The following is a 16,972-nucleotide window of genomic DNA, read 5'->3' on the forward strand; positions in this document are numbered from 1 at the left end:
TCTTATGATTTACCTGGTACATTTGTACACTTTCAGGTCATTAGCTATTCTGTTTTATTGAAGGGTGAATGATGGTAGTTAGTATCATGGTTTACAAGTGAGGAGGATTCAGTGTAGTGCAATACCTTTTACGACGGATGATGAAGGTGTTGTGGGGCGAGAAGAACAGCTTAATGAGGGAAGGTGAGTGGAGGAGGGGAGAGAGAGGCGGAAGGACAGGGGAAGGGGAAGGGGCAAAAGACGTAGAGTGTGGTCCTGTTATGGAAGCTCCAGGAACTGATACTTAAATAATTGATTCATGCTAATACTTGTGACACTTGCCAGATGCTTCTGGTGTTATTGTACAGGGGTACCTAGTGACAGCACTAGGATCCCGCTTCCTTTATCAAGGAATAAACAATTGAAATTGAATTGAATTGATTCATGCTAATTACTTATACCTGTGTGTTAATTACTTTCTCTTCCTCTATTACACCTCCTAACACTTACACACTTTACTTTTTTTTTAACGTGGTCTCCAGCCTCCCCCAATAGCCACACCTTCGCCACCATTTTATTACCTTAATATTAAATATTCCAACACACAAGTACCTATCCTATCTTTACTACTACTACTTTGCTATCATTCGGATGTCACCTTCGTTGGTGAGTTATGAGGTGACTAAAGAGACCGATACGGGACCGACAATGCTGTTCACAGAAGTTGCACATGTGGGGGCTACATCTAGTGCGGGAGAGGCGGCGGCAGCGTCTTTCCGGCGTTGGCGCTTGTCTGCCTCGGTATGCAGTCGGGCTAACTCGAAATTATTGACACCTTTTTGTACACACACACACACACACACACACACACAGATGAAGAGTTAGGATCACCAAATCATATGTAAAAGTGTTAAAAGATCATCCTAAACTCCTCCTCCTCCTCCTCTTCCTCCTCTTCCTCCTCTTCCTTCTCACCTGCCTCTCTAATCACCCTCCTCCCTCAGGTGTAGTGAGTGATGGCGTGTGTGTGTTGAAGAGCGACTTGCTGCCTCGACTGTGGGCGGCTGGGGTGTTAGTGGCCACCCAATCCAAGGACCATTACCACCCCCTTGACCACCTCACCACCCTTAACTACGTCTTCTTCTACAGCAATAACACCTGGGAGTTACTCGACCAGGTGAGATAATTACTCTTAACTTTTTATTCGATGTTTTAATAGTAAGTCAGAATACCAAAAGGGTTATTGTGGCTGGGTGGATACATAACTCACCTCCCGTCCTAAGAGTAACTTGGTTCGTGTTCGAGATATCCCACCTCCTCATACAGCTTCGGCTTCATGACTTTTTTAAATACCTGACTTTGACTTCAGTTTTAGCCGCAAATCTGATAGTAGTAGTAACAGTAGTAGTAGTAGTAGTAGTAGTAGTAGTAGTGTTGTGTCTGTATTAACACGATATACCCTGGTGGGGAGGTCTGCAGGTGAGCGCTGGCGGGAAGCTGGACACGAGTCACTGGCTGGTGCTGCTGGAGAAGGAGGACCTGGCTCGCCTCCACTCCCACGCTCACCACCTCAACCTCTTCATTGACTCCACCTTCCTCCTGGCCGCCTTCAGCGACTGCCACGCCCAGGTAGGTCAGTGTAGGGTCAAGGGAGGCCACTGTAGGGTCAAGGTTGGTCACCATATGGTCAAGATAGGTTAATGTAGGGTCAATATTAGTCACTGTAGAGTCCATGAAAGTCATTGTAGGGTCAAGGTAGGTCACTGTATAGTTCAAGAAAGACACTGTAGGGTCATGGTAGGTCACTGTAGGGTCAAGGCAGGTCACTGTCGAGTCCAGGAGAGTCACTGGCAGATGTTCAACCCATGCTAAACACACATCAATGTTTAAGATTTATTCTACCTGAGCATACGCAGGTAAATAAGCCAATTATCTCACGTGTGGCTGAAACCTTTGTTGAGTGACGGTGTTTTGGGGGAACTGTAGAGTACTTTTTACCCCCGTGTCATTATTACTTGCTAACAGTATACACTCCTATCAGTACCTAGTCGGTGTTATATAAACCTGCGTGTGTATGGACAGAGGTACGCGGTCCTATTTTTACTTTTCAGGTTGAATTGACTTTAATTCTCTCTCTCTCTCTCTCTCTCTCTCTCTCTCTCTCTCTCTCTCTCTCATAATTCATATCTTGCTGGTGTTATAATGTTCAGCAATAACAACCATTACGTGTGGAGGTGCTGTACCTTAAATATTCATATAACCATTAGGAGAAATATGCCACGGAAGAAGAAGAACAACAGGAAGAACAAGAATAATAATAAGAAAAACAAGAACAAGAGCAAGAACAAGAACGAGAATTATAGTTAATAGTATAACATAGTCACACAAGCTACCACTCCCTCACAGCTTTTGTAAATTAAAAGAAAATACATTACGCTATCCTTAAAAGAGACAAGGAGATATAGAGATATATAGATACTTATATTTCAAGCCTCCGTGGCACAATTGGTTAGCGCGTTCGGCTGTTAACCGAAAGGTTGGTGGTTCGAGCCCACCCGGGGGCGAATGTTTTAGCAGGTACTCGGTAGTAGGCCGCTATCAAACAGGGAGGTACTGCAGCCTGGGAACATATTGGAACCATAATATGTTGTCTAATGGTAGACCCTGCTGCCATATGGCAACACGGAAATTGTGACCAAGTCCCAGGTTGCTGATCTGACTTTCTGCCTCATTTACACACAATTGCAGGGTCTCAATTGTTTCTCTAACTTTAACAACACAACATGTATATGTAGTTTCTCACTATTGATTTTTTCTTTAATAATAATAATAATTATAATAATATTATTATTTATTTTATTTTTAATTTATTATGATTTATTATTATTATTATTATTATTATTATTATTATTATCATCACATTTTCGTCCCCAGGCCCCGATGTGGGTCAGTGACCTGTGCCCGGGTGGGTTTTAAAGAGCCTCTCAGTCATCAAGGTATAGAGCGATGTTTATTTTGTAATTGTCTTTGTATTTCTTTAATGTTTTCCTGGCCAATCACAATTCCAGACCAATTACAACTCCTGACCAATCATAATTCTTGATCAATCACAACTCCTGACAATCACATCTCCTGACCAATCACAATCCATCACCAATCACAATTCCTGACCAATCACAACTCCTGACTAATCATAATCCATCACCAATCATAACTCCTGACCAATCACAATTTCTGCTCACCAACAACGACTCTTCCCTCCCACAGATCGAGAGTCTTTACCGCGTAGGGCCTAAGAGCGGGGTACTGGTGGAGGAGATGGGAGAGTGGAGTACTGCAGGAGGGTATGTTGGTGCCTACGGTGTTAACAAGTACGACAGGCGGATGGATTTCCAAGGCTATCCCATCCAGGGCATTGGTGTTGACGTATGTGTGTTATGTTCTTCCTGGTGAGGTGTTTTAGCTTTAACATACACCTAATTCCTTTGCAAATTAGCTGTTTTACTGAAGCTATAGTAGTTTTTTTCTCATTGTTTTGTTAATTGGATCAATAGTATCAATATATTTCTTTAAACTTGTAAAGTATAATTAATTCATCATCAAATATTAACCAGTAATTATATTCCTCATTTTACTACAGCAACATAACACATCATTCATTAAAAACAATCTAGGAGTTTGTTAAGTATTTTTCTCAGTGTAAAGTAATTAATTATCACCAACAGGTAGAAAACAGATAATTGTTAACAGGTAGATTAATTAGTTTTGGTCCTCGGTTCTTCCACAGGTGTTCGGTTTCTTCACTACTTATTTACCTGGTGGCGAACTGTCTGGCTACGTGGGCGACATCGTTACCATATTAGAGAGGAACCATAATTTCACGTGAGTCATATTGGCATCGTTGTTTTGTGAATTGTTGCCATGGTGTAAGTGGTGATTCCGTGGTGAGTTGCCACACACACACACACACATACACATACTTCTTGACCTTGAGAAAGTTGCAAGGTGGAGAGGTGAGGGAGGATGGGAGGAGGTGGTGGGAACAGTTAGTAGTACCCCCCTTACCCCACCCCTTCAGTACCCCCCCTTACCCCACCCCTTCAGTACCCCCCTTACCCCACCCCTTCAGTACCCCCCTTACTCCCACCCCCCTTCAGTACCCCCCCACCCCACCCCTTCAGTACCTCACCCCACCCCAGTACCCATCCTTACCCCACCCCTTCAGTACCCCCCTTACCCCACCCCTTCAGTACCCCCCACCCCAGTACCCCCTTACCCCACCCCTTCAGTACCCCCCCTTACCCCACCCCTTCAGTATCCCCCTTACCCTACCCCTTCAGTACCCCCCTTACATTACCCCTTATTACCTTATTATTATCTTCCTTCATTACTATTGTTTGACCTAACTTGACCTGATTTGACCCAGGCTGAGCTACAGGAAACTAGAGGGTTACGACTACGGCAAGCTGGTCCCAGGGTCGAAGAGTGAGTGGACTGGGATGGTGGGTGAGCTGCAGAGTGGCCGAGCTGACTTGACCGTCTCTGAACTGTCCATTACCCAGGAGCGTAGCGAGGTCATCACTTATACTCAACCTGTCTATATTATCAGGTAATTACTGTCTACTCTTAATGTTACCAGGTACTACTGTCACTAGGTTACTGTCATCATAACTGTCCACTGTCACCAGTTACTGTCACTAGATACAGCCATTATCCCTGTTACAATGTTCTACCACTGTTGCCAGATGAATGTCATTACCAGTATTACTAGTTACTGTTGTCATCACAATATCCCAACAATCTTAAGAGCTTTCAGTCATTAAGCCACGAATCTTTTAATCATTTAACAGACATAATATCGACGTGTCCTCTCCCCCCCCCCTTTCCTCCCCCAGCCGCAAGTTGTACGTCTCAACTCCTGAAGACTTCCAGAAGAAGCTCTTGGCCTACGCGACCCCGATGGACACGGCGTTGTACTTGTGTGTATTCGCCTCCGTGGGCGTCCTCTCCCTCGCTCTGTATTTTATTGAACGTCTTCGTCTGCGTCTAATCTCCTGTAAGGACGTCTCCATGAGCCTGACGGTGGCGGTGTGGAGTATGTTATCAGCGCTCCTGCAGCAAGGTTGGTGCCCCCCCCCCCCTACTTCCTTCAAAGCAACATACAGGGTATATTTAAGGCGCGTCAGAGTAGAAACATAATTAGATACTGTATCGTTCACTTTGTTGTTGCTGATGCTGTTAGACGGTTAGAAATGAGAGTTTCTGAAATACATCATCATATGTTATAGTTCTTTCATTAAAAACCAACTGTAGACGTGATATGTTTTGTATAATAATATTTGTACGAACAAAAAGAGTTGAGGAACATTAAAAAATAAAACAAACAAATTGTAAGGAGTATCCCGCTCACACGTGTGGGGGGTCGTCTGAGCACCTCCCTAACTCCTCCACACGGCCTCATCCTCCTCAGGGTGCGACACCTGCCCGTCCAGTGTGGCGGCACGGGCCATCTTCTGGCTGGGGTTCGTGGCCTCACTGATCGTGTACACCTCATACTCGGCCACACTAGTGTCTCACCTGGCCGTTGAGAGGCCGGCCGCCCTCCCCTTCTCTGACCTCCGCCAGCTCTCATATCAGACGGACTGGGACGCCGGAGTAAACAACAACGATCTGTTTCAGGTCACAGCGTCTGTGAGTAGTGTGTGTGTGTGTGTGTGTGTGTGTGTGTGGAGACAAAACCATACAACAAATACTCACTTGTCTGAACATTTTTATCCTGTGTTCGTCTGATATATTTCACAAACCATCCTTAAGTCTTTCACACAAGTCAAGGACCTTGTGTTTTGTTGCAGCAAACGTGTGTGGGATCACCGACGGACGAGTGTAGGATACTGAGGGACGTGTGGAACAGAGTGGTGATGAGGAGTCCCGGCAACATCGTTAACTCCTACAGTGAAGGACTCCAGAAGGTGCTCGAGGGTGAGGTCGACTGACAGCGGCAATAACTTCCTTTATGGTCTGGAAAAAAAATCCCAACAAATAAAAAACCCTGACCTTCCTTGACTCACCTTATGATGTAAACACAAGCGGCAGTTACTGTACATTTACCCTAACCTACTGTATTAACCTCCCATCTTATTTCACCTTACGATTAACCACTCTAACGCTAACCTAACCTAACCTAACCTAACCAAACTCCCCAGGTAGCGCTAGGGTGTTTAATCTTCAAGTGAGGGAGGGGCTAATCTAAAGGTGGGGGGGCTAATCATCACAGGAGGGCTACATGTGGGTGAGGGGCTAATCTTCAGGTGATACATATACTCAAGTACATACCTGCAGGTCAATACGTGTTCATTGGAGTCGACGTGACCACCAACTACTTCATCAGAGGACTACCAACTCAGGAGGCGTGTCTAGTGAAGGAGCTCCCTGGTAAGTACATCACGGGGGGCATCGCTATCGGCCTCCAGCACCACTCACCCTTCAGGAGGATCTTCGACTACAGGTGAGTCTTCCCCCTCCTGCAGTATCCCACTTTCTTATGTTCTTATGTAAATATATATAAATATCTGTACAATACATACATATACTCACAGTACATATACATACACACAAACACACATATACGTATCATTTAGTATTTTATTCAGTTATGTATTGCACGTATACAACACTAAAATTTACGTCTTTGGTTTTGAGTCGTGAAATGTGCATCACTACGCCATCTATTGAAAAATTTATGAACTGACCAGACTTTTAGCCAATAGAAAACTGCGACAGAAGGTTCAGCCAATCAAAACATAGTAATGGTATGCAGGAGGTGGTGTGTCACGTTAACTAGTAAACAAGAGTAACTACCTACCGAACTGCTTGTTTCGCGACATTCCTCAATTAACAACGTCATCTTCCAGGCACTGCGCATCTCTCTGGGCGCATTTGTTCTCTAATTGGCTGAATTTTCCCGAGCTATCATCAGATTGGCTGGAGAACTGATCAGTTCATATAGTCTTCAATAGATGGCGCGGAGATGTACTTTAATGGAGAATTTCAGAATTTTATAATACGATTTGATTGGGCGGGCAAGGTAGCAGGCTAACCAGCTCCTTTTGGTGAATTTGTCAATAAATGTTTTGAATTTGAATTTGAATACCATTTGATTTGAATTTATTTAAAAACAGATTCATAGAGCTACAAATACATATATATGAACATTTACAGAGAATAACACGTAAAATACTATAATAATACTTAATTCCAATATGGTTCTTGTATTTCCAAAATGTCGTGTTGTTAGGACGAATACTTATACAGTACTGGGTCAAGGTGTCCACAATGCACCCCTTGTGTAAAACTTTGGAGTAATAATTATTAATACAGTTTTATTTTTGTTACATATACGTTTATTACATGACAGAGTAACATTACATACTGTATACTTAGTTATTGTTACATAAGTTTAAAAACATGTTAAATTAATGCTACTTGTATGACAATTTTACTTAATCTATCTATCTACCTATCTATCTATCTATCTTCCCAGGCACCATTAGGGTATTTAATCATCATATGAAGTAAACTAATTTATCTATATCCTTCAGACGACCCCCCCCCAGAAAAAAACAATAATCAAAATATCAACTAAAATCACCAAAGATTATCATAAACTAACTAAAAATTCAACAAGTTAAGATATAAGATTTTGTGTTCCTCTTGTGTCGTTAGTCTACAGAAGATAAGAGAGATGGGGTTGATGAATCGTCTAGCACTGACTTGGTTATCCGCGGAGAGGTCTTGTTCGCTGGAGACAACAGTGACTGCCAAACTCTCTGATGTAGCGACACTCTTTATTCTTCTCTTGTTGGGTGTAGCAGCCAGCCTTATCGTCCTCGCTGGGGAGCTTATGGTATGGTTGATGTAATTGTATTCATGAGTGGTGTAGACAGTTTGGTGTATCTATGGTGGGTTTTATTTTGAAGTTATATGGATTTTTTTACCAACTACTCTTTATTATATTTACCTAAAGTCTCGTTTATTTACCTTATTTAGAGCCTTGTTTGTTTACATTACTAAGTTTAATTAATATACCCAGGTGTTCTTAACCTCACCTGCCTCGCGAGTCAGCCAGGTGGTGTGATGAACAGTAACGAGATATATATTGATTAGAGTATTATGCTGTGGTTTACCCTTGTCTTACCTCACGTCTCCGTTTATTATTGTTATTATTCTCTCTCTAGGTCTCACAAGTAAAGGAGAAGAATTACCGAAGACATAAGGTGGAAAGGAGGAAAGTTTGATTGTCCTTTTGGCTTCACATTTATCAAACTCCTTTTCAAGTTAAACGTGAGAGAGGAGGTTGGTTTTATGTCGCTAAATTCGCTCCAGTTTCGTCGATCTAAAAGGAACATGTGTAAATAGAGAATACTAAACATCTGTTGGAGGAATCACATGAGCTCCCTCTTCAGAAGCGAGTGATGAAGGTATCCGAGAGGGGTGTCGGACAGAACCCCATCGGATAAAACCCATCAGGCAAAAGCCCATCAGAATAAAACTCCGGACTAAACCCCTAAAAGACAATACCCATAGGACAGGAAAGTTAAAAAGAAAATTAGGATGGATATAGATGAACAGGTGTATCAATTACCAGCTCAGGTGTATAAGTACTAAACGCCTGATAATATTCCAATCTGTGAATACCTGAGCTGGCTAATTATCTTCTATACTGAGGTGTATGGTAGCCAAGTGTGACCCCATGAATGCACACCTGTTGCCTTTGATCAGAGGTCGGGAGCCAGGCCACCACAGTCAAGTTTAGTTCAAATTAGTGTAAATATTTATCATCTATAATCTATATTGACACTGTACCCGAACTCACATCTCCTGTCTAGTGTTGTGTAACATCTTCTGTAATTATTTGTATTTTATTCCTCTCTGAAATGAAGGGAATGTGTATATAAGATGAGTATTATGAATCATACGTCAGGCAGACACGTCATAAATATTACGTCAGTTGTGTCTCATGTTAGTAAATATTCTATTATTCAGGAAGTTTTATTTTTTTTTATTTTTTTTACGGGAATCAGCCCACCCAGGCACAGGTCACTGACCCACATCGGGGCCTGGGGGGTGAAAATGTAATAATAATAATAATAATGATAATAATAATAATAATAATAATAATAATAATAATAATAATAATAATAATAAATAACCATAAAGATATACAAATTGAAAAAAAAATTAGTGAGAAACAATATACACTACAGTATATATGTTGTGTTGTCAATAGTAAGAGAAACAATTGAGACCCTGCAATTTTGTGTAAATGAGGCAAAAAGTCAGATCAGCAACCTGGGACTTGGTCACAATTTTCGTGATGCCATATGGCAGCAGGGTCTACCATTAGACAACACATTATGCTTCCAATATCTTCGCAGGCGGTAGTACCGTAGTGGATTGCTCCCCTACAAACGCTGTTTGTCTCTGCATAGCTGACCCCAAGAATTCCCCTGTGTATGCCTCGTGGTCTAGGTCAACCAGCGCCGCCTGCGGAGCGGGATCAACTACTAAGCCACGCCATCCTCCACTATTTAAGACCTGACCTCGTGGTGATCTCTCTTTCTACCTACACCAACCAGCCAGCAACACCTCCTCCTCCTCCGCCTGCCTGGCGGTCCTCGCTCCCGCCGGCGAGCATGGCGACCCACAAGCTGTCCTCCTCCGAGCATCCTCACCAACCAGCTCTCTCTACATCACGCTTGTAACCATGCTGCCTTCCCAGCACCAAGCTGCATTGTACATCAAGAAGTGTAAATAAAAAAGAGTGCAGAGGTCTTATTGCAACTGTATCTTGCGCTAGTTAGGCCGCACCTCGATTATGCAGTTCAGTTCTGGTGCCCTTATTATAGAATGGATATAAATTCACTAGAGTCGGTGTAGCGAAGAATGACAAAAATGATTCCGGGACTTAGAAACCTTCCATATCAGGATAGGCTAAAGAAACTTAACTTGCATTCCCTAGAAAGACGAAGAGTGTGGGGAGATATGATAGAAGTATTTAAGTGGGTGAAAGGAATCAATAAAGGGGATATAGAAAAAGTTCTTATAATATCCGAGCAGCATAGGACTCGGAGCAACGGATTCAAGTTAGTTAAGTTTAGGTTTAGGAGGGAGATAGGAAGAAACTGGTTCACAAATAGGGTGGTGGACGAGTGGAACAAGCTTAGCAACTTTGTAGTAAGTGCGGGAACTCTGGAAAGTTTCAAAAGGAGGCTAGATAGATTCATGGATGATAGAGAGTGGTAGTAACTCTCGACAGGAGCTGCCATGCACAGGCCAACCGGCCTATTGCAGACTCCTTATTTTCTTATGTTCTTATGTTCATCCAATACAACATGTATACAGAGAGCACATTGTGAGTTTCCTTTCTCCAACCCATCCTGAGTGTGAACACCAAACAATTCATACTCCACAGTACCTCTCTGTTTGGTAGCTGCCTAATACCTACTACTACTAGTGAATTATTGTCTAGTTCCATTAATGATAATAAATATACTTTTTGTTGAAGTTTTGAATAAATATATTAAGATTTTACTTGTTTTTATTTTATTGATTTGTTCTAGAAGGAAGACGAGTAGTATGTATCGTCTTGAGTGTAACGATAGTTTTTCTGCATTTTGTACGAGCTTGTTTTGTTAAGTGTTGTGGTAGTGGCAGTAGGTCGAGGAGGAGTCATTAATCGTCTAGTCTTGTGCTCATCTCACCACAAAGAAGCATCTTTTCTTCATAATGTAATGTATAATATGTGATTAATATATAATATGATATAAGATTTGATATAAGTTAGTGTTTTGGTCAATAAATTGTTATGTCAATGGCGAGGGTTTAATATACTGCACACCTGAATTAACCTAATGAAGGATTCTCACCTGTGAAGGGGTGGATGATGAATGAACGATGAAAGTACAAATACAGACAGCTAGACGGACAAACAAACAGATAAACACACAGACAGAAACACACACACACACACACACACCTCATAGATTCATTTTACTAGACAAATTTATTTTACTTAACGCAGGAGAGAGAAAACTATCAGAATACATTGATTTTTTTTTATTATGACAATTCCTCGATGTTTTCAAGAAGAGAGAGAGAGAGAGAGAGAGTAATTATTAAAGGGCTTCATATTATTATTGAGTCCTATTGGTAACAAAAAAAAATATGGCATCACATTAAGATTAAACAACCTAACTCTTTGGATTAAGTTTTAAGTTAGGTTAGGTTAGGTTAGGTTGGGTTAGGTTAGGTTGGGTTAGGTTAGGTTGGGTTAGGTTAGGTTGGGTTAGGTTAGGTTAGGTTAGGTGTTTAATCATCAGGTGAAATACACTACGGTGGCTAATCTTAACTTGATTCAATATATATCCACAAATATTGATAATTATAATCAATCTTTCCTTATCTCTTATCAATTCCTTCAACATCAATTTAATTTACAATGTGGTTAACCCAGGAATCACATCCTACAATTTAATCCTTATTTACGATCATCTAAAACGGTAAGAAAATTATCCATAACTTACTCTACATTAACTGAGAATCATTAACCTTGATATAATAACCTTCAAAGTTATATAGAACTAATTATGGATCATGTAGGATTATATACAGCAACAGGTTATTATTTATGATTATATATAAATTATCCTGAATCGTTTAAGAACTTTATGGTAATCCAGACTCAAACTGTTGATGGTTTACCTCTGATTATGTCAACAAAACCTCCTAGTATAGTTCGAAATTATCCTCGAATTCTCATGAGGGTAATCCAGAGTCTCTGACATTTTACCAGAATTGAGACGAATTATCTAGAATTATCCAGAACGTCCGAGAATTTCCATTTGGTAAACTTAGAAGATGTTATCGACGGAACCATCTCTGAACTGTGTGTTTTCCCTGGCGAAGTAGCTGTTTATATTGTAGTAGCTCTCAGCGGCGTCACACGGGAGGGCGTTCTCGGGGAAGTTGCATGTTAGAGTCGACTGTTATGATAGAGAAAAACAATAGGTGAGATATATCAATAACGTGAGGAAAAGAAGTGACAGATAGTTATGTAAAGAGATAGAGAAGACAGGGATTAATAATGAGAGAGATAATTATTAAAGACGTAACGTCCTTATAGACAAAGGACGTAGGAACAAGTACACCAATAGCGTTTTATTTATCGCCCGACAAAAAACACTCTGGGGGAAACACATCTAAATTATTTCTACACTCAGCTATCAACTCATAAGGATCTTTCACCCAAGTATATGAATTAACGTCTCAGATAATCGAAGAAAAAAAATACACAGATACTCGTATATCCACCAACCTGATCAAAGATAGTTCCCTCGCCGCAGAAAAAGGAGTACATGCTTGTGACGGTGTTGCCTTCGGCGTCTACATAAGGGTAACAGACGTGGAAGATGGCACACCCGTTGGCCTGGTCAGCATAATAGCCGTATTGCCGATTAGTACAACTATAGAAACAAAAAAGAGAAAAGGTTATGTGAGATGAAAGAGTAGACTTGATAGGTAAAATATGGCGGGAGAGGAGGAACATAGGTAATGACATGTGTTTGTTTACAGCTGCTCACGGAAGATTAAATTCTTTCTCTTTTGGGTTAAACTCTCACAATTCAGTTCCTGTCTTGTTAAAATTCTATATTTCGTCAGAGGATCGACATTAGGATTTATCTCACATCATAGAGATTAAACAGAGGTATTGTTGTAGTCATCTAAGAGGTCGTCTCGAGAGGTAGAGGAAGGGGAGGAGGACTCACTCGAAGCCTGTGTTGATGCGCCCGACGATGACGGAGGCGTTGGAGGGTAGCTGGTACTCGAATGGGGTAGAATTTCTTTTAACGAGGCGGGGTAAGGCAGCGACCACTCCCACGACCACGCCTACCATCACGCCCACTGTCAGGAAGAAGGACGAGAAGAAAAATAATTCTGTCATGTGAACGAAAACTTATACTACAAAATATTCTACAAAACTCAGACGAAAACTACGAAATGTAAAGAATTCCACCTTACAATATCTACAGACACTGACAAACTGTATCAAGAAAATATAGATGTTATTTACTAAGTATAAACGTCTAACCAACATAAATATTCAGACTATGGCTGACTATAAACACCAAAAAGAATACACAAAACTTTTCCCATCCGTACCTAGAGCAACTGACTTAACCATCATGATAAAAAGAAGAGGAATGGAGTTAAGAAAGATGGAGATGAACGCGTGACTTTTTGTGACTGATGTCGGTGGGTGACTGCCTTGCCCTCCTGCCCTCATGTTGTTATATACCTGCAGCGGGGCAGGAAAAGGAGTGTTTTTTATTACAAGGTCGGTGAGCGAGAGGACGTTGGTATGTCCGTGAAGATGACATACGTGTAAATATTAGAAATATCTCATCTTCATTAGTCATGTGTGTAAATATAGTAAAAAAACAATAATTCTTTACGTAATTTTGGGGGTAATTTTTGGTTGGATAACTATGTCCTTTCACTATTAATGTAAATAAAACAACTACTGTTTATTTAACCATAATATTTACATAAATTTGAATGACATGATATAGAATTCGGTATTGAAATGACATAAATTGATTAGAGACAATATATGTATCGAAAGTATATGTCAGAGAGGTTATAGTGTAAAAAAAGTGAGGCAGAGACAAATAAAATAATGAAGCAAGATGTCAAGAGGAAGAGGAGAAATTAGAATGATGACAAGTATTTTTTTCCCTCCACCATTCACTCCTCTCTCCTTCTGTAATCATTCATTCCTTCCTTTTTCTTCATCTTTCTCTCCTATATATATACTTTCCTTCCCTTCTTTACCTCCCCTTCTTTTTCTTTATCGTCTTTTTATACTTCCCTACCTCCTTCCTGCCATCCCTTCCACCTTTCCTCCTTCTCTTGTCTCCCCTCCCTTACCTCCCTCTCCCCAGGTGAAGGCAGGGACCTCCACTCTCTCGCTGTTACTCTTCATGACCCGACGTGTTTGTTGACGTCTAAACCACTTTACCCTTCACCCACGAGATAAGGGTTTTACCTGAGCTTAATAAAACATTCTTACTTTGTTTCTGACGTCTAAGTGAAGAGTTACATGGAAGGAAGGAGACAAGGTAAACAGAACTTATTCTTCCTTCCCGCGATTCTCTCACCGAATTCATCTTCTTGTTTGCATTGTAATCTGTTTCTCCTACACCTTCCAGGTATTTATTCTATCACGGTGCACTTTCCGGGTCTTTCCTGTCCACTGGTTTGTTTACATGTTCTGAAAGGCCTCCGTGAGAGAACATTATACTAAGTGATCATTATTTGCCACTAACATCCCATCTGGTCTATTGTTTCAACTTGAAATAATTAGGAAATTCTTTAGATATGTTTAGTTAATTTATATTTTGTTTTAGCTTTGAATCAGTGGCGTTGGAGATGTTATTTGGATATTATTTTGTCTATTACAACACCCCTATTGGCCCTTCCATCTCCCCCCTCCTCCGTTGTTACTTTCGCCACAGTGTTACAGGTGAGAGAGTGTGTCGTAAGCCTGGAGGGAGTGTTGACCCCGCGCCTTCACGTGGTCTGAAGCGCCGATTGTCAATGATTCTAAGTTGGAAGTTACCCGGTACCTGAAGATGTGAGAACATTTCTAATTTAACATCATTTAAGCACTGATGTAAATATAACAGGACAAACATCTTCCACATTACATTAAGAGAGTTAAAGGTAGTAAGCAGAAACCAAACAGGGAGGTACTACCGCCTGGGAAGATATTGGAAGCATAATGTGTTGACTAATGGTAGACCCTGCTGCCGTATGTGACCAAGTCCCAGGTTGCTGATCTGACTTTCTGCCTCATTTACACACAATTGCAGGGTCTCAATTGTTTCTTTTACTTTGACAACACAACATACATATATTGTTTCCCACAATTTTTTTCTTTAAAGGTCTTTATTATTATTATCAAAGTGCTGTTATTATTATTGTTATCATTATGATTTCATTATTTTATTCTTAATTTTGTATTTTTATTATAAATTTTATTGACTATGAATTATTATTATTATTGTTATTATTATTATTATTATTATTGTTATTATTATCATTATTATTAGTATTATTATATTATTACTATTATTATTATCATTATTATTATTATTATTATTATTATTATTATTATTATTATTATTATTATTTTATTATTATTATTTTTATTATTATTATCATTATTATTATTATTATTATTATTATTATTATTATTATTATTATTATATTATTATTATTATTATCATTATCATTAGTATTATATTATTATTATTATTATTATTATTACTATCATTATTATCAATATTATTCTTTGTCTTGCTTACTTTTTTCCTCTCTTTTCCATCCTCCTCCTCCTTCTCCTCCTCGTCCTACTCCTTCCCCTCTTCTTCCTTCACCTTATTTTTTTTATTATATTGGGCACTCCCCTACATCCTTGTGTAAGGTGAAGCGCAGAAGCGTTTACAGCGCCCAACAGGGAAGCATGCTAAGTTCATGCTTGCCTTTATGTCTCACGAGTAAGGGCGTAGAAGCCTGAAGAGTCAATGGTTTATGTCATCAAGTTATTGGAAGCTCCAACAACTTGTCCCTGAATACGAATTCGCAACTTTCGATTTACACCAGGTACCTACTGTACTGCTAGGTGAACAGGGACTAATGGGGGGCTAGGAAGTATGTCCAAACAACTTCCACCGGCCCGGGAATTGAACCCGTGACATCTCGCTTGCGAAGGCAAAAGCAGTACCACTCTACCACCCCCCCTTCCATCACCTTCAACTACTTCCCTTCCTCCTCCTTCACCCCCTACTCCTCCTCCTCCTCCTCCTCCTCCTCCTACTCCTCCTCCTCTATCTCCTTCCCCTCCTCTTCCCCCTACTCCTCCTCCTCCTCCTCCTTCCCCTACTCCTCCTCCTCTTCCCTCACCTAACTCGTGACAACAAACCCTTACTCAACCACGTCAAAGGAAATATAATATATTGTGTTCCTTTTTTGCTCTTACGTGAAAAAAAAATATCTTTCTCATTATTTATTTGGCTATTGTATAACCAAATATGTCTAGGTTAGTTTAGGTTAGTTTAGGTTAGGTTAGGTTAGGTTAGGTTAGGTTAGGTTAGGTTAGGTGTGAGAGAGACAGAGAGATGGGGGAGTTGAGTGTGTGAGAGATGTGAGTATGTGTGAGAGGTGAACAACACAATTGGAGAGGTCAAGGTTTATGAATAGCATTAAATTACAAGGACATATTGGTGCACATGTGTGTGTGTGTGTTTGTGTGTGTGCGTGTCTTACATCAAGTCCTAATTCTACTCTCTTATACACTTACTGTATATGGGTGTACTTGGGTGTGTCCATAATAATATATAAGTACACTAAACATAACAATAAGTACATAGTGTCTTAAGGTATCGAATCTCCGGGTCACAGCATCATGATTGAGGTATTCGGAACACACACGTAAACAAGAACCAGTTCATCAAGTTAAAAAACAAAAACACTAATACACTCCCTGGCCTTGTAGGATCTAACGCCAAGAACAAGACGATCAAGGTAACTAAACATGTTCTGGGGAAAGGAATCACGAAGTTTATTGTTTTTCTTCGGGTTTTTCTTCTTCTTGTGACGTGAGGTTGTTGAGTTCAAGGTGGATTCACGAACGGTTCAAGTAAGGCAGAGACTAACACACGTGGCGACACATTGATACAGTCTTCCTGTGTTGTGTAATCAATGTGTGGTAGACGGTATGACTCTGAACACATAGCCACACACACACACACACACACTATACAGTCACATCACACCACATCTCACCACATAGCCACACCAGTACATCAACCATACTATATCAATCACACCACATCAACCACACATCCACATCACCCCATCAACCACACTATTT

At 40.5% G+C, this 16,972-nt stretch overlaps 2 protein-coding genes and 1 non-coding gene across 3 annotated transcripts; 2 read left to right on the forward strand and 1 right to left on the reverse strand.

Moving 5' to 3' along the window:
* Positions 1-1,465: 1,465 nt before the first annotated feature.
* Positions 1,466-9,091, forward strand: LOC121855056 (glutamate receptor ionotropic, delta-1-like). Its single transcript, XM_042349883.1, has 10 exons — positions 1,466-1,608; positions 3,247-3,405; positions 3,767-3,861; positions 4,406-4,588; positions 4,875-5,101; positions 5,450-5,670; positions 5,832-5,958; positions 6,319-6,484; positions 7,702-7,882; positions 8,214-9,091. The coding sequence occupies exons 2-10, from the start codon at positions 3,298-3,300 to the stop codon at positions 8,271-8,273; spliced, it is 1,368 nt and encodes a 455-aa protein (XP_042205817.1). The 5' UTR covers positions 1,466-1,608; positions 3,247-3,297; the 3' UTR covers positions 8,274-9,091.
* On the forward strand, positions 2,470-2,543 carry Trnan-guu. Its single transcript has one exon. It is a non-coding gene; the product is annotated as a tRNA-Asn (tRNA).
* Positions 9,092-11,292: 2,201 nt separating the features above from the next.
* LOC121855067 (U-scoloptoxin(01)-Cw1a-like) lies at positions 11,293-13,351 on the reverse strand. The gene is made up of 4 exons (XM_042349892.1): positions 13,198-13,351; positions 12,804-12,939; positions 12,353-12,500; positions 11,293-12,020 (listed from the first exon to the last, which is right to left on the reverse strand). Exons 1-4 carry the CDS (start codon positions 13,319-13,321, stop codon positions 11,889-11,891), a joined length of 540 nt encoding a protein of 179 aa, XP_042205826.1. The 5' UTR covers positions 13,322-13,351; the 3' UTR covers positions 11,293-11,888.
* Positions 13,352-16,972: the final 3,621 nt, after the last annotated feature.

This window comes from Homarus americanus, unplaced genomic scaffold (genome assembly GCF_018991925.1).
Source record: "Homarus americanus isolate GMGI-L3 unplaced genomic scaffold, GMGI_Hamer_2.0 scaffold1909, whole genome shotgun sequence".
Taxonomy (NCBI): Eukaryota; Metazoa; Arthropoda; class Malacostraca; order Decapoda; family Nephropidae; genus Homarus; species Homarus americanus.

What these genes read in the sequence shown, in the direction of transcription:
- LOC121855056 (XM_042349883.1), top strand. Translation starts at nt 3,298, where the DNA reads ATGGGAGAGTGGAGTACTGCAGGAGGGTATGTTGGTGCCTACGGTGTT. An exon ending in CAACCTGTCTATATTATCAG is followed by an intron (nt 4,589 to 4,874) that starts GTAATTACTGTC and finishes TTCCTCCCCCAG; the next exon opens with CCGCAAGTTGTACGTCTCAA. An exon ending in TGTTTCAGGTCACAGCGTCT is followed by an intron (nt 5,671 to 5,831) that starts GTGAGTAGTGTG and finishes GTTTTGTTGCAG; the next exon opens with CAAACGTGTGTGGGATCACC.
- LOC121855067 (XM_042349892.1), bottom strand. Translation starts at nt 13,321, where the DNA reads ATGAGGGCAGGAGGGCAAGGCAGTCACCCACCGACATCAGTCACAAAA. An exon ending in GGTTAAGTCAGTTGCTCTAG is followed by an intron (nt 12,940 to 13,197) that starts GTACGGATGGGA and finishes TCTTCCTGACAG; the next exon opens with TGGGCGTGATGGTAGGCGTG. An exon ending in AGGGAACTATCTTTGATCAG is followed by an intron (nt 12,021 to 12,352) that starts GTTGGTGGATAT and finishes CTATCATAACAG; the next exon opens with TCGACTCTAACATGCAACTT.